Raw genomic sequence first — 18,394 nt, forward strand, 5'->3', positions numbered from 1 at the left:
ACTAGCTGTATGGCCTTGGGCACTTACCTTGGGCCAAAGTTTTCTCCCTGTAAGATTGTGCTAAAAATGGGATTTCTTTTCTAGGATAATCTTAAAGATGATCCGTAGTATACAGTTACAGTTAAGAATAATTAACATAATTGCCGTCATCATCGTCAGTAATCTGGGCTGGGACAGGCCAATAGGGATTTCTATATACTTTGAAGAAATCTTTAAAAAGTAATTTAAAAAAACTCATCTTTTAAAAGGAAGAAGTAGTTCTTTGCTCCAGAGGAGCTCATCTGGATATAGAATTTTAGGATCATTAGAGTAGGGCAGTTTAGAGACTTGAAACTCATGGAAAAAGAAACCTGAACTTCCTTGGATGTAGTTTTTTCAAATAAAGTTTTTATTTTTATATTGAACTTTATGTTTGGAATGTTCTTATTATTTGTGCATTTGATTTTAATTGTTAATATATTATTTTGAGTCTTTTTTACCTACTGTAGTGATGAATCATTTTAGTCTTAATTTGTTCTTTCCACTTCAAAGTACAGTGGAAAACTCATTAATTAATGTATGAGAATAGAAAAGAAGTAACAGGGTGACAGTTTGAAACGGAACATATGACTTTCTGTTGTTTTGCCCTTGCTCTTCAGTTATTTGCCTATTTTATTTATCTATGTCATATGACCAAAAGCCTCACTTTATAATGATTTATAAATATAGACCTATATTGAGTGTAATTTTTAATTCACAAACTATAATTGATACCAAATTAGTATTTTGTTATTGATACCTCTGGGATTTTTAATGAACAATTTGATCTTGGTAAAAGGGAAACGATTTACTAGAAGGCAATATTTTACCTATAATCTGTAATACACTTTCTGTAATTTTTAACTGTTAAAATATTTCTTATGTTCACTTCAGCTTTCTTATGGACTATGTGAAAAGTCTAGCAGCCTTCTTGCTCTTTTGACTGCAACTCACATAAATACTAAGGACCTACTATATATATATATACATATATATATACATACATATATATATACACACACACATGTATACACACACACACACACACATATATATATACATGTTATTGTATGTAACTGAAACAAAAGTTTTCACAAAAAGTACTTATTCATTGTATGTGGTACTCTTTGATCACTTTCTATTTTCATTTTTAAATGAAGCATTTTTAAAATGCTGGTTTCACCTACAGTTTGAAAAACATTGAACAAGCATGTAATTTTCTTATTGAAACTTCATTTTCATTTGACCCCAGACAATTTATTATTATTATTTTTAGACCCTAGACAATTTATATTGTATTAGTACAATTTAAACAGACCAGGAATACCTATACAGGGTTTCCGTTAGACAAAGGATTGACATTTTGGCGTCAGTGGCAGGTGACTATGGAGATAAAATCTAGATGGCTACAAATGGAACTCTGTCCTATTCTGCACTTGGGAGATTGTCTTCTGATGCATTCATTGCATCAGGAGAAACATCAGTTTTCTATGAAATTCATTAGTGAACCCACTTAAGTATCAGCATATGTTCATCTTCGAATGTCATTTCTAATGTGCATATTGGTTATGTTTTTTTGTATTTTTGAATTTAGTCAAAGCAGTCCTTAAGAAGAGGGAATATGGACCGAAGTACACTCAGAATAATTTCATCACTGGAGTCAGAGCAATAAACGAGTTCTGCCTTAAATCCAGGTACAGCAGCTGTTGTTTTTAAATGTTGTAGTTCTGTCTAATCTAAGTAACCATTTATTTCTTAGGATGTGGTACTTGCTACTCTCCATGTGGAAACTTTCCCATGACTCCTTCCTAAACTGAAGACCCATTTTGTTCAGTTAAAAAAATGTTAAAATTGTTAGCTTATTAAACTGAACTCTGCTTCAGTGTGAGCAATTAGTCTTTCATGGTATCTTAAAAAAGCAGGTTTTTCAAAATGTCTATATCACACAAGAACCGTAGGAGTTTTATTATTATGTTAATATGTGGCAGATAAGATATTATCTTATCAATAAGATATTGGTGTAATTTTATGTTTAACTTTTTAAAGTTTCTGGTTTATTTGGCTAGCAGAGTTGAGTAATTTAGTTACATTTATGTTCACACTCCAACTCTGTTGAGCATAAAGTTCTTCTGATATCTTTTTGATATTAATTTCTTGTAATCATAGAGATTTGTTGAGATATTTGTCACAAATTAAAAATTTCCCCCTCCTTTCTGTGTCTGCCTAAAAAAGCCATAATACATGGAAAATTTCTTGGCAATTTAGTCATCAGATTTAGCCTTTTTTTCCCTCTCCCTCCTGGTCACATCCTCTATGATATATTATCAAGAAATAAGAATTCTTATAATCAGTTTTATAACCCCCATAACTATTAACAGCCATTTGGGACATTGATGTAAAACAGTGTCCTGTTTCACATGAAGTATTTCATTTAGTTTTCACAAAAATTTTGTCAATTAAGTAGATTAGGTATTGCTGTCTCCACATTGTAGGCCAGGAAACATAGTAAAGATGTCAGTGATGACCCAGCTCATTTACTGAGTCAGCATCAGGGGGTTAGAATACATATCTTTGATACCTTGTCCAAGCTTTTTACTAATATGTGATGGTTGGTTGTTGACTTATTGTACTGTACTATATTTATTTTAAAGATTTTATTTTTAAGTAATCTTTATACCCAGCGTGGGGCTGAAAACCACAATCCGAAGATCAAGAGTCGCACGCGCCACTTACTGAGCCAGCCAAGTACCCAATAAACTCCCAAGTTTAATTTCTTGGAACTTATACCAGCTTTTTATTTATAGGCCTTTTCATAACTCTTATAAAATTTCTGTAGGAAGTACAGTGATCAAATTTAGAATGACTATTTAGCAGTGACTTGATGAATACATAAACCTTTCAGAATTCAAGAGAATGGAAAATAAATAACAGAATTGACAGATACTCTTTATGACTTTATACCTATAAATAGTATTACCATTTAGTATCACCACTTAGTATTAATCTGGATATAAACAAGTATGACTATAAATTTTGAATTTAAATTCCTAAGTAGAGGATGGTACTCTAAGCCATGTATTTTCCACTTTTTTTTCATACATCAGACATTGCATTGGGGTGTCCATAGCAGATAAAGTGCAAACACCAATGAAAGAGTTGAATCTCTGCATATTATGTTATGGTATTTTTAGTGAGCATCAAGAATAATTTTAATTTTTTCACTGTCTCTAGACCAATTTTTGTGTACAAAATGCCATCTTTAAACTGATCTGTATAGCCTTTAAAGATCAGGATCTAGGTAGTGGCTTTTATCCACCCCTAATAATGCTTCTAAGAACAAAAATTATATGAACCTTTTCTGAATAAATTCAGCATGTTTCTTTCTTCAGTGATCTAGAACAACTTCGGAAAATCAGACGACGAAGTCCTCATGAAGATACCGAGTCCTTTACTGTATACTTGAGATCAGATGTGGAGGCAAAGTAAGAACATACTTCTTTTAGAATAAATGTACAAGCCAAATTTTGTATTAATAAAAACCCATATTAGATAGACTCAGAGGTTTTTAAATGATGTATTTTAAAAGCAAAGTATTTTCATCTTTGCAAACTTGTTTGCGAATTACTAGTATGTACTAGTTAACTAAAAGTATGTGATAATTTAGAAGAAAATTTGCTGTTGAATTTACTCTTACTGTTTAGATTTAATTTAGAAAAATTTCTTAAGTGCTTTATATTTTTCCTAAAGGACCTTATGCTTTATTGTAAGATCCTCATGTAGTTATAGTTCATCTTAATTTAATTATGATTACAATAAAGTCATTAAAATGGTCTATTATTGATGGCTATGTGTGTATGCACAGATCTTTGGAAGTTTGGGGAAGCCCGGAAGCTCTTGCCAGAGAGAAAAAACTGCGTAAGGAAGCAGAAATAGAGTACAGAGAAAGTAAGTATATCCAATTTCAAATGGAGTTAATTGAAAGGAAACTTGTAGGTAATAATTGCACTCCCTAGTAGTTGTATGCCTCTTGGCTTTGGCTCTGTTGGTTCTAGCAAATACCAGTTGCCACTTTTTTTAAAACAGTATTGGGACACCTGGGTGGCTCACTTGGTTTAGTGTCTGCCTTCAGGTCATGATCTCAGGATCCTGGGATTGAGTCCCGCATCGGGCTCCCTGCTCAATGGGGATCCTGCTTCTCCTCCCCCTGCTTGTGTGCATGCGTGCTTGCTCTCTCTCACAAATAAAATCTTAAAAAAATAAAATAAAAACAGTTTCTTATTTTTCTGGTTTTCTCCTCTATAGCTCTTTAAAGATGATGAGAGGAAACAAAGCTGGTTGGTGGTTTATTATAAGATATATGAATATTACAATTTATGGTCTGATTTGAAGATTATACTTGTTCTAAAAGAGGTAGTGCTTTCTTATGGAAAAGTCTGTTAATTCAGTTTCTCCATTTCTACTTTACTTTTTAAATTTTTTTAAAGACTTATTTCAGAGAGAGAGAGAGTCGCATGAGTTGGGGGAGGGGTAGAGGGAAGGGGAGAGAGAGAGAAGCAGACTCCCCACTAAATGCAGAACCTGATGCCAGGCTGATCTCATGACCCATGAGATCATGACTTGAGCTGAAACCAAAAGTCGATGCTTAACTGACTGAGCCACCCAGGTGCTCCCTGCCCCCATTTCTGCTTTAATTCATTCAGCAAATATTTGTCAAACATTTACTGTGAACCAGACGCTGTGCTTGATGCTTCAGATTTAGTTGCAAATAAAACTCTCAGAGCATTTAACAATCCAGTAGTTGAGTGACAAAGCCACCTTTATAGAATTAGAATTCAGGATTATGTGAAATGTAATTTAGATAATTCTTTGATTTATATATATATTTATATATATGTATGCATTAATGACAAAGGTGATGCACACTTGTGATTTAAAAAAGAATACAAAAATATAAAGAATAAAAAGTCTCCTTTCATTCTCTCTAGTTACCATCTCATTTTACTTCCTGTAGATAACTGTTGCTGGCAGTTCGGGATATATCTACCCAGAATATTTTTGATGCATTTTCAAATTTATATACATACATTTTTTTCACTTAAACATTAATTGGGTGACACTGTACCTATTGTTTTGCATCTTGTTCTTTATACTTACCAGTCTAACCATAAACATCTTCCCATGTCTACATACAGAAATCTACCTCTCTCTCATTCTTTTTAATAGCTGAGTAGTATTCCATTGTATGGATGTAATTAGCTTTAGGTTCTCCAATTTTTTTTTTTACCATTACAAAGAACACATTAGTGAATGTCATATTTGTTAAATATGTAATAATATATTATGCTCTTATTACAAATACACGGGGTAAAGTGTTAGTAGTATTTCAGGGTCAAAGGACATGGGCATTTTAAAATTTGTTAAAATATTCTCTGAAGGAATATGGTGCCAGTTTACATTTACACTTAGAGTGTATGAGGGTGACTATTTCCTCATACCCTTGACAACGCTGCATGTTACCATTGTTTTAACTTTGTTGTGTATTTGATGGGCAACAGATGGTATCTTTAATTTTGAGTTTCTCTGGTGACTACTGGTTATCTTTTAATATGTTTATTTTTTTTAATTCTGTGATAATTTTTATATCCTTTACTCCTATTGTGTGTCTTCTTAAATTGATTTTTGTAATTTTTTGATAGATTTTAACTCTTAATTTTGTATGTTCTGAATATTTTCTTTCTTTTTTTGGAGTTACCTACTTTTTATTTTTAAAATTTTATTTTGTTTCAAGTTTTTATTTAAATTCCAGTTAGTTAACGTATAGCGTAATACTGGTTTCAAGAGTAGAATTTAGTGACTCATCACTTAACATATAACACCCAGTGCTCATCACAAGTGCCCTCCTTAATACCCATCACCCATTTAGCCCATCCTGTCCCTACCTCCCCTTCATCAACCCTCAATTTGTGCTCTGTAGTTAAGAGTCTCTTATAGTTTGCCTCCCTTTCCTTTTTTTTTTGTTCCCTTCCCCTATGTTCATCTGTTTTTTTTTTGTTTTTTTTTTAAGGTTTTATTTATTTGACAGGGACAGCCAGCGAGAGAGGGAACACAAGCAGGGGGAGTGGGAGAGGAAGAAGTAGGCTCCTAGCAGAGGAGCCTGATGTGGGGCTCGATCCCAGAATGCTGGGATAATGCCCTGAGCCGAAGGCAGACGCTTAACGACTGCGCCACCCAGGCGCCCCTCATCTGTTTTGTTTTTTAAATTCCACATATGAGTGAAATCATAGAGTATTTGTTTTTCTCTGACTGACTTATTTTGCTTAGCATAATATCCTAGCTCCATCCACACTGTTGCAAATGGCAAGGTTTCATTCTTTTTGATGGCTGAGTAATATTCCATCGTATATATACACCACACTTTCTTTTTCCATTCATCAGTCAATGGACATTTGGGCTCTTTCTATAATTTGGCTGTTGTTAATAGTGCTACTGCAAACAACAGGGTGCACGTACTTCTTTGAATCAGTATTTTTGTACCCTTTGGGTAGATACCTGGTAGCACAATTGCTGGGTGATAGGGTAGTTCTATTTTTAACTTTTTGAGAATCTCTGCTGTTTCCCAGAGTGGCTATACCAGTTTGGATTCCCACCAGTAGTGTAAGAGGGTTCCCCTCTCTCTGCATTCTCATCATCTGTTGTTTCTCTGAGTTGTTAATTTTAGCCATTAGTGTGAGGTATATCTCATGGTGGTTTTGGTTTGTATTTCCCTGATGATGAGTGATGTTGAGCATCTTTTCATGGATCTGTTAGCCATCTGAATGTCTTCTTTGGGAAAATGCCTCTTCCTCTCCTCTGCCCATTTTTTTAACTGGATTATTTGTTTGTTGGGGTGTTGAGTTTGATAAGTTCTTTATAGATTTTGGATACTAACCCTTTATCAGATATGTCGTTTGCAAATATCTTCTCCCATTCCATAGGCTGCCTTTTAGTTTTGTTGATTGTTTCCTTCGCTGTGCAGAAGCTTTTTATCTCGATGAAGTCCCAGTAGTTCATTTTTGCTTTTGTTTACCTTGCCTCTGGAGACACGTCTAGTAAGAAGTTGCTATGGCTGAGGTCAAAGAGTTGCTGCCTGTATTCTCTCTAGGATTTTTATGGTTTCCTGCCTCACATTTAGGTCTTTCATCCATTTTGAATTTATTTTTGTGTGTGGTGTAAAAAAGCGGTCCCGTTTCATTCTGCATGTTGCTGTCCAGTTTTCCCAACAGCAGTGGGTTGAAGAGACTCTCTTGTTTGACGTTCTTTCCTGCTTTGTCGAAGATTAGTTGACCATAGAGTTGAGGGTCCATTTCTGAGTTCTCTATTCTGTTCCATTGATCTATGCATCTGTTTTTGTGCCAGTACCATATACTGTCTTGATGACTACAGCTTCGTAATATAGCTTCAAGTCCAGAATCATGATGCCTCCAGCTTTGCTTTTATTTTTCAAGATTCCTTTGGCTATTTGGGGTGTTTTGTGGTTCTATACAAATTTTAGGATTGCTTGTTTTAGCTCTGTGAAAAATGCTGGTGGTATTTTGAAAGGGATTGCATTAAATATGTAGATTACTTTGGGTAGTATAGACATTTTAACAACGTTTGTTCTTCCAATCCGTGAGCATAGACTGTTTTTCCATTTCTCTGTGTCCTCTTCAGTTTCCTTCATAAGTTCTATAGTTTTCAGAGTACAGACCTTTTACCTCTTTGGTTAGGTTTATTCTTAGGTATCTTATGGTTCTTGGTGCAGTTGTAAATGGAATCAATTCCTTGATTTCTCTTTTTGCTGTTTCATTTTTGGTGTATAGAAATGCAACAGATTTCTGTATGTTGATTTTGTATCCTGTGACTTTGCTGAGTTTGCACATCAGTTCTAGCAATATTTTGGTGGAGTCTTTTGGGTTTTCTACATAGAGTATCATGTTATCTGTGATTTGTGAAAATTTGACTTCTTCCTTGCTGATTTGGATGCCTATTTCCTTTTTTTTTTTTTTTTTTTTTCCTAGTGAGGGAGAGAGTGGGGCAGGGCAGGGGGTGGGGGGAGAGAGAGAGAGAGAGAGATTCCTAAGCAGACTTCACACCCATTGTGGAATCCAGTGTGGGGCTCAGCATCACAACCCTGAGAGAGAGAGAGAGATTCCTAAGCAGACTTCACACCCATTGTGGAATCCAGTGTGGGGCTCAGCATCACAACCCTGAGCCAAAACCAAGAGTCAGACGCTTAACCAACTGAGCCATCCAGGCGCCCCAGGATGCCTTTTATTTCTTTTTGTTGTCTGATTGCTGAGGCTAGGACTTCTAGTACTATATTTAACAATGGTGAGAGTGGACATCCCTGTCTTGTTCCTCACCTTAGAGGAAAAGCTCTCAGTTTTTCCCCGTTGAGGATGATATTAGCTGTGGGTCTTTCATACATGACCTTTATGATGTTGAGATATGTTCCCTCTATCCCTGCTTTGTTGCGGGTTTTTGTTCTGAATATTTCCTAATGTTCCTTCTTCACATTTTGTTTCATTCCCCCCATCAGTGGGGAGATTTCAAACATAGAAGTACAGAGGAAAGTGTAACAACCCCTCAAGAATCCATCACCCAGCTTTACAATTATCAACACATGGCCAACCTTGTTTTATCTATATTCCCCTTACCCTCACTCTACTAAATCACTTTGAAACCAGTCCATTTCATCTTTAAATATTTCAGTATATATCTTTAAAAAACAGGTATTTGTTTTAGTTAGTTTATATGATAGTGATAGTTGAACTATTCTAGAAAGTTCACTAAGCACTGCCTGCAGTAATCTGTCAGTAGGTCCGAATATCTTCTCAGTTGCACCTTGGTTGAAGATCGAGGGTGGTTTTGGATAGTTTGAATTCAGGCAAAGAAAATGAGTGATCTTTTGCTGATTATTCCTTTTCTTGACAAAATTGAAAACATTTTGTCTCTTTCCATCTAATCCAGTCAGGAGGAATAAAGAATATATTTGAGGTTCTCTTAGGCCTGCAATATATAATATTAAGTCATCTGCATGTTGAGCAAGTGTAGTTTTTTTTTTTTTTTTTTTTTTTTTTTTTTTTTTTAGAATCCTTTAAATCATTAGTTTAGTATTTTGAAAAGTAATAAGGAGAATCAGTGAATCCTAGTATCTGTGGGGTTTTGGCTTCTCAGAAGCAAACAGTTGTTGATTATTTTTATATTCACAGATATGCTAAAGAGAGCTGCAGGTAAATCCACAGGGGTGAAATATTTCAGTAAAAGAAATATATATTGGGGTCAGGGAGCTTCAGAATTTTGGTATCACTATTCAGTTAAAAGGCTTCCATTGGGTTCTTTTAGGTAATAGAGATGCTGATACAGGATATGATCCAGTGTTATTCCAACAGGGCAGATTGCCTTGGGGAATTAGATGCTTGCGCCGCAGTTCAGTTCTGGTTACTCTGGGGAACTGATATGATATGGCAGGATTAAAATAGAGGTAGAGGTGCTAGTATCTGAGAAAAATGTACACATATTTTTGTTTGACAGTCAGGCTTTATTTAGGAGAATCTGAATTCTTTAACTGTATTTCTAAATTCTGTACATTTCTAAAGCTTAAAGGTGACAGTATTACCTTCCCTTGATGAGTTGATGAAATTTCTAAGTGGAAATTGAGAGACAATTATAGTCAGTAATATAGGAAGAAAAGGGGCAGAGAGAGTTTCTTGAGAGCATGGGAATTCAGTATCAAGAAGGGGAGTGGTGGGAAAGGAAGGAGATCAAGGAGAAGGGAAAGAGGGTGGAGGAGACATGCTAGGAAGGAAAGAACAAAGTAGGCAAAGTAGTGGTGCTCAAATTGTCCCATATTTGGCCAATGGAAGCACCTCAAGTTGGTTCTGAAGTCCCTTTGTCATAACCTTAGTATTGTAGTGTCCTTGCTCTTAGGTACAATAAGATGTTTCAGGTTTATCTTTTTTTTTCTTTTTAAAGATTTTATTTATTTATTTGACAGAGAGACAGCCAGCGAGAGAGGGAACACAAGCAGGGGGAGTGGTAGAGGAAGAAGCAGGCTTCCAGCAGAGGAGCCTGATGCGGGGCTAGATCCCAGAACGCGGGGATCACGCCCTGAGCTAAAGGCAGACGCTTAACGACTGCGCTACCCAGGCGCCCCTGTTTCAGGTTTATCTTGTACATGTCCTGCCCCAGACTGGGCATTACCCATCTCTGAAAGGAGCCCTGTTTCTTTTTAGTGGTAAAAAAATTGAGAGATTGTACTTGGGGAATTAGGGGTACTCTTTTTTTATTTTTATTTTTTGAGATTGAGAGAGAGAGAGAGAGGTGTGGAGGGGCAAAGGGAGAGGGAGAAGGAGAATCCCAAAGAGCCTATATGCCCAGCATGGAGCCTGATGCAGGGCTGGATCTTATGACCTCAAGATCATGACCTGAGCTGAAATCAAGAGTTGGATGCTTAACTGACTGAGCCATCCAGGTGCCCCAGGGGTCCTCATTTTTAATAGGTTGGCATATTTTTAAGGTCTTTGCAGTGGACAGTAATAGGAAATACTTCATTTTTCTTAATAGAGAAGATATATAGCCGATTCTGAAAAACTTAATGTTTTCTTTTTCTCTGTTGTGTTTTGTAACTCTTTTCTTACACTGAAAATCTTATTTCTTAATCCATTAATATAATTAATTATATTTTTGGTTTATTCTTACATGTGTGTACACACATATAGAAAGAATACAGTGTAGTTTCAAAATAGTAATACCAATAGTATTGCCATCAGGATGATTTAAGTTTTCTTGACTTTTCTTTTTGTCTTAGTATATATTCCACTAGGGATGTGTGGTTACATAATCTTTGTTTTAAATTCACTTGAAATTTCTGTCTGCATGGATAAACCATCAAATAGATGTAAAATTAGGTTCATTTGTTTCACTTCGTTTTTGATTTTTAGAAATAATTTTGATTTTTATTTTATAATTTTCGAAAACATTTGCATGATTCCAAAGTCACATCTACCAGACATAACCTTTAGAGAAATTTAGTTTCCATCCTTATCTCTTCCACCCTATTCTTCCTTCTCGCATTGGTAACCATTTAAAAAATTAGTTTTGGAGTTATTTTTTCCATTAAAAAATATATTATGAAATAGCATATATACAGGTATCAACCCCCCACCCCCTTTCATAAATAAAGTGTACTTTCTGTCCTTGCTTTTTTTTTTTGTTTGTTTTTCTTTTTGACATTATGTCCTGAGGACCATTCTATAGCAGTAAATAGAGACATTTCTTCATTCCTTTTATAATACTCCATTTTGGGGGGGTACACCATAGTTTACTCAGTCATTCCCCCATAGGTTGTTTCCAGTCTTCTGCTACTAAAATAATGATACCATGAATAGGCTGTACATACGTTAAAAGAAATATTCAAACACAATTTGAGAAAATAAAGTAATAGAAATTTGTTTTTCTTGGGGCGCCTGGGTAGCGCAGTCGTTAAGCGTCTGCCTTCGGCTCAAGGCATGATCCCGGCATTCCGGAATCAAGTCCCACATCGGGCTCCTCTGCTGGGAGCCTGCTTCTTCCTCTCCCACTCCCCCTGCTTGTGTTCCCTCTCTCACTGGCTGTCTCTCTGTCACATAAATAAATAAAATCTTTAAAAAAAAAAAGAAATTTGTTTTTCTTGTATTTTTAAACCTTGAGCTAAAAAATGAAAAATTGGTTCTTCTATCAAGATTAAGTAGCTCCTATGTTTAGATAATATTGAGAAGAGAATCTTATATCAAAGTGCCTTGCTGGGGCGCCTGGGTGGCTCAGTTGGTTAAGTGTCCAACTCTTGATTTCAGCTCAGGTCATGATCTCTGGGTTGTTAGATCAAGCCTCCCGCTCAGGTTCTGCACGAGGCATGGAGCCTGCTTAAGATTCTTTCTCTCCCTCTCCTGCCCCTTCCTACCCCCCCAATACATACATACATACATACATACCCTTGTTTCATTGCAAATCTAGATTTCTCCCTGCCTTTTTTTATTGTGTTAAAAAACACAACACAATTTATCATTTTAACAGAGTTAAGTATATTCACATTGTTATGAAACAAATCTTTAGAAATTTTTTTCCCAGAACTTTTTCATAAAACAAACTCTGTTAACCAGTGGTTCCCCTTTCCCCCCACCTGTTGCCCTTGGTAACCACTGTTCTACTTTGTTTCTATGAATTCGACTGCTATAGCTATCTCATAAATAGAATCATACAATGTTTGTCTTTTTAACTGAGTTATTTCACATAGCTTAATGTCCTCAAGGTTCATCTGTGTGCCAGAATTTCCTTGCTTTTTAAGTCTGAATAATATTTCATTGTATGCATATACCGCATTTTGTTTATCCATGGACATTTTGGTTGCTTTCACTTCTTGGCTATTCTGAATAGTAGTGCTCTGAATATGGGTATGTAAATATTTCTTTGAGACCCTCCTTGCTTGCTTGCTTGCTTTTTTTTTTTAAATGTATACCAGCAAGTGGGACTGCTAGATCATGTGGTAGTTTTTAATTTTTTGAGGAACTGTCCATGTTTCTTTCCATGGCAGTTGCACCATTTTATAGTCCCACCAGCATACAGAAGGTTTTCAGTTTCTGCACATCCTCACCAACGCTTGTTATTTTCTGGGTTTTGTTTTGTTTTGTTTTTGGATAATGGCCGTTCTGATGGGTGTGAGGTGATACCTCATTGTAGTTGTTTTTTTTTTTTTTTTTTTTTTAAGATTTTATTTGACAGAGAGAGAAACACAGCCAGCGAGAGAGGGAACACAAGCAGGCGGGGTGGGAGAGGAAAAAGCAGGCTCCCAGCAGAGCAGGGAACCTGATTCAGGGCTCGATCCCAGACCCTGGGATCACGCCCTGGGCCAAAGGCAGATGCTTTATGACTGAGCCACCCAGGCGCCCCCCTCATTGTAGTTTTAATTTGCATTTTTCCAATAATGAGTTTGATATGAGCATCCTTTAATGTGCTTGTTGGCCGTTTGTATATCATCTTTGGAGAAAGGTCTGTTCTAGTCCTTTGCCCATTTTTTATTCAGGTTGCAGATCCAGATTTTTTATAATAATATTTTTGCGGATTGCCAGTAGAACATATTTAACATACTCTTAAAGAGAATAATTGTGTTAACCTAAAATGTGACTGACAGAATACGAATGAGCTAAATGTACTTTGTAATTCTTTTTTTATAAAGGGCTATTTAGAAACCAAAAAATATTAAGAGAATATAGAGACTTCCTGGGAAACACCAAGGTAAGATTATCTTTCTGATAATGTTATGTATGTATATTTTGCACAGTGAAATTTTAGCATGTCTGATCAAATTTCAAGATTTTCTTGAGTACATTGTAATTTACTGAATTATATAGTCTGTCTCTGGTTTTCTTGAAATTAAAAAAACTGGGACATAACTTCTCTTTAAATTCATAACAGTGTTATAAATGTATAAATATAGGTAAGGGAGAAGACTTTATTTTCTTAGGTTTTCAGCAAAATTTAACTCTCTCATATACTTTGTCCTCTCTCCTACTTGTAACCCTGATTAAATATTCAAACTGCTACTTTTTTGGTTGTGCTCAAAAAGTTTAGCCCTTGGAGGAGAAAATCACACAGCCATTCTGATTGTTCTTTCTCATTATGTGAGTATATATGAAATCGGTGGGCACAGTACTATTTGACCGTCTTACTGAACTTACATGGTGCAGTCTCTCACTCTGAGATAGCTCTTGCAGATTTTTCCTCTCTTCCCAAACTTCCTACAGCCTTCCTCTTCAGCTGATGACCTTTCTTCATCTTTCACTGAAAAAAATAGATGTAATCGGATAAAAGTACCTCACTTTGCAGCACCAGATTTACTAACTTACCTACTTGTGTGCCAGAATACTTCCTATTAGAGGGAAATTAATATTGGGACCAGTATAGGAAGTTTACTTTTATTATCCTACCCCTTATTCTCTTTTGAATCATCTTCATTTGGGCTTTCATCCCCACCACTCCACTGAAATGGCTCTTATCAAAGTCACCAGTTCCTCCAAAATACCAAATAGTCATGTCCAGAGTCAGCGTTGCTCTTAAACCTAATTGGGAGGTATCTCGTGTCACGAAGTGAATGTCCCATGTGGAGAAAAGGCTAGCTTTCTTCTGAGTTACATTTGAGACATTGCTCCCTTTTGGCAAAACTTAGGTTGGCAATGATGACAACTCTAGTCGTATTGTATTTGATATTCTTTTCTTTTCCATTTATTATATTCAAAACTCCTTAATTTCCATTTCCCCTTGGAGTTTTGTGTTTCTGGCATCTCATTGGTGGGATCTTTGTCCGCCTTATTAGCCAGCCTTGTCACTTGTGCCATGGCAGTTGCTGCCGCTGCCTTTGGCTGTGGAATAATTTAGACTCGTGGGACCTGCCTCCTGGGAAGATCTGTTCCTAGGTCTTAATCTGTTTTATGTGGAGGATCATTGTCACCAGATTTTTGAGAGTAGCTGCTGACTTCTGAAAACAGTGTTACTAGAGGCCTTTTGAGGATTCATACTTGTCAACCTTGAAATGTTCCAGGGTTTGAATGGAATATCTTTTTTTTTTTTAAGATTTATTTATTCATTTATTAGAGTGAGCAAGAGAGAGAGACCACGATTAGGGGCAAGGGGAGAGGGAGAAGCAGACCCCCTGCTGAGCAGGGAGCCTGACACAGGGCTTGATCCTAGGACTCTGAGATCATGACCTGAGCTGAAGACAGACACTTACCCAACTGAGCCCCCCAGGCACCCCTAGAATTTGTTTCTATTACACTCTTTTTTTGGTAGTAATAGGATAACACTTTAATTTCCCTCTACTGTTCCCATATTTCTGTAAGGAACATTCACTCTCCTACTGAAGATGGCTGCTTTCCTTCTCTAAAATGTATGGGGCTAGTCCTGTTAAATATTTTAAAATTAAATATTCTTTACTTTTTTTTTTTTCTCCTGATCCAGACACTTGTTTTTCTATGGTATTTTTCTTTGTATTAGGGGAACTCTTTTTTTTTTTTTAATGATTTTTTTATTATATTATGTTAGTCACCATACAGTAGATCCCCGGTTTCCGATGTAAGGCTCGATGATTCATTAGTTGTGTATAACACCCAGTGCACCATGCAATACGTGCCCTCCTTACTACCCACCACCGGTCTATCCCATCCCCCACCCCCCTCCCCTCTGAGGCCCTCAGTTTGTTTCTCATAGTCCATGGTCTCTCATGCTTCATTCCTGTATTAGGGGAACTCTTGTAATGATATGTGCGAACTCACTGTGTCCTGGGTCTGCCAAAGCATTCTCTCGTCAGAATAGTATCTAACTGTTTCATATCTAATTTCTCCATGTCCTTTTAATACATTTCTCCTTTAATATGTTTCTACTTTCTTGTGCCTTTCCTTAGAATTCTAATTCTGTGAATTTGTTTGTGATAGTCCTTTAGAGTATCAGAAGTACCTTTATCTCTACTTGCAATTATAACCTTGAAATGCCAGGAGTGTTTTAAGTATTTTATGCTGATTTTGCTGGTAGTCCTTTTTGAAATATTGCCAGATTTTCTAATTTTGTTCCAGTGTTTTAAAAAAATTTGTTTATTATGAAAAATTTCAAGTATATCCAGAAGTAGAAAAAATAAATATTTGATATACCCATCTTCCAGTTTCAGTTATTCCCAGCATGTTGGCCATTCTGATCGCTAAGGGGCAGTTCTCCAGTTGCTTTTATTATGGAATTTAGGGGTGGGTTTAATAGGATGCTTCCCAAGGGGGTTGTGAATCCTGGCTCCTCGTAGATCTCTTGCTTTTCCTTGGACTTTGTCACCATTTCTGATCTAATGACTACCAACGTGTTTTCACCTTTTCTGTAATCGTTTTTTATCAGCAATTTGAGCTCCATGAATCTCTTTTTCTTTATAACATTCTATTCTAAAGATCTCATTTTCCTTCCTTATTTGTCTTATTTATCCCAAAAGTTCTCATACCTTTCTTCTATAGAAATATTTCTCATCTTCCAGTTTAAACAGCATCTTTTCATTTATCTCTCTGCATTTTTTTTTACTGTTCCTAAAATAATTTTTTGGAGTTTTGTTTTTCTCTGTTCAGCCAAAGGATGCAGCACGTTCTCATTGTAATAAAACAGACATACTCTGGTTTTTATTTATCGATGAACAATAGAACTCAGAAATCTAGAGCCATGGTCAGAGTTTGTAGTTTGCGAATCTAAGTTCAAGTAAAATCATGGATAAGGTTTCTTCCTGTCGAATTCCTTGTGTTAGCTCTGAAGGCAGTTCAAAACAGTTTCGGGGCATCTAATTGCATATTGTTTGTCAAGAGCTAGCCTTAACACTTAAAATCTAGAAGCTCTCTCTTGTGTTCTGTTGTCCACAGGGAACGTAGAAAATGCCATTTAAATCTGGTCTGGGCACCTGACTGCAAAACACTATAAAAGTGAGAAAAAATTTAAATAGGCATTTTTCTCCCCTAATTCCTGATATAGAATCTCACCTCAGCTTTCTTGGCAATACCCAGCCAGGGTGCATCTATAGCATTCAAGTGTAAGCTTCAGCAGCGTATCTTACAGGACCTGCACCCTCAGTGAGGGCTGTTTCTACTTCTTCAAGGCCCTTGTAGTCTGTATGCAAGGGGACAAAATTGCCAGAAGCTGTGGTGACTTACTATGGCATGACCCCAGTAACAACCTAAAATTTTAGTCCTTATTTGTTTTCCTCATCTGTTTTTCAGAGTTCCAAGCCAGTACATTAGAGCTTAAAGATTCTTCTGGTTTAGACTTACCCAGTAAATTGTAGACAACTCTACCTGTCTTGCCCAAATATGGAGCCAATGAAGAAGAGAATGTGTACCAACTCCCAAAATAAAGGAGGGAGCTAATAAGCATGACCAGCATTCTCTCCTAAATTTACCTCACTAAACTTAGTCAACCTCCAGAGTGCCACTGGGGAGGAGGGGAGGCCACCAGTATTGCGGTGGGGGGGGGGGGATCTCTTCTCATGGAAATCCAAGAAGGAAGAAATATTGAAGTGCCTGCCACCAGTAGCGAGTATTCCTTTTCCTTGGAACACCTTGTTCTCTAGGAGCCCAAGACAGTCTTTCTCCTGGTTTTCCTTGTACTTCATTAATACCTCCACTTCCTTCATCTCTTCTGCAAAAAAAAAAAAAAAAAAAAAGCCTGCTTATTTATTCAATCTCAAAAGATTCGTTTATAGACCCTTTTATATTTAAATCCCACTAGCAGGTCCAACTGGCATTTTCTCCAAGATGGATACCTAGTGTAACTGCTTCTCACCATGCCTCTTACTGAAACCTTAGTCTAAACCTCACCATCCTTTACCTGGAGTCCTCTCCTAATTGTTCTCTCCACCTCTGCTTTTGTCCCCTTAATTTATTCTCTACATTTTACGGAAAGATTTTATTTATTTATTTGTCAGACTCAGAGGGAGAGCACAGAAGCGGGGGGAGCAGCAGGCAGAGGGAGAAGCAGTCTCCCCGCTGAGCAAGGAACCCAATGAGGGGCTCAGTCCCGGGACCCTGGGATCATGACCTGAGCCGAAGGCACACACTTAACTGACTGAGCCACCTAGGCATCCCTATTCTCTACATTTTAAGCTATGTCTTTGTAAAACCTAAATTAGACTATATCAAATATCTGCATAAAATCATCTGGCGCCACCTTTTTGCCAGTAGAATAAGAGTTATACTCCTTACCATAGTTTCCAAAATCCTATGGAATATGGTCCCTGTCTCCTTCTCTGTCCTCAACCCCTACCATTTTCCTTGCTTTCTTAGCTCTTAGCCACACTAACCTTATTTTGTCCTTTCCACATACCAAACTTATTTCTGTTCCACAGTCTTTAAATGTGCTGTATGTATACTCTGCCTGAAACCATTCTTCCAAATTTTTTTCATGGTTACTGCCTTCTCCTCTTTGAACCTCTTTCCTACTCTAGCTAAAATAACCCTACCCACATACGTCCTCCCCCGACCCCATACATGATCCTCTCCATTCTATTTTCTTTGTTATGGTCATTATTATCTGATGTTATATATTTGTTTATGGACTTATTCTCTATCTTCCTGAACTAAATTGTGAAATCAGTGAAGGCAGGACTCTTATTTACTGTCAGGTCCCAGCATCTAGAATTGTGCCGGCATATAGTAGTTGCACAATAAATATTTCTTGAATAAATGATATAAGGCAGAATATATGAGGTGCTCTAATAGAAATGTTAAATTCAATAATAAATGTGCAGCAGAGTGAGTATTTATTCTCTGTGATGGACCAAGAAAGGCTTTACACAGAAAAGTGCCAGTCG

General features: G+C 36.6%; 1 protein-coding gene across 1 annotated transcript in view; it reads left to right on the top strand.

The window, feature by feature from the left end:
• Nucleotides 1-18,394, top strand: part of SLC30A9 (solute carrier family 30 member 9) — an 83,363-nt gene that overhangs the window by 25,932 nt on the left and 39,037 nt on the right. Inside the window, exons 4-7 of the mRNA XM_026508807.4 lie at nt 1,613-1,712; nt 3,408-3,500; nt 3,881-3,963; nt 13,250-13,308. Coding sequence (XP_026364592.1) covers nt 1,613-1,712; nt 3,408-3,500; nt 3,881-3,963; nt 13,250-13,308 — 335 coding nt within the window. The remainder of the gene's footprint in view (nt 1-1,612; nt 1,713-3,407; nt 3,501-3,880; nt 3,964-13,249; nt 13,309-18,394) is intronic.

This window comes from Ursus arctos, unplaced genomic scaffold (assembly GCF_023065955.2).
Source record: "Ursus arctos isolate Adak ecotype North America unplaced genomic scaffold, UrsArc2.0 scaffold_9, whole genome shotgun sequence".
Classification (NCBI taxonomy): domain Eukaryota; kingdom Metazoa; phylum Chordata; class Mammalia; order Carnivora; family Ursidae; genus Ursus; species Ursus arctos.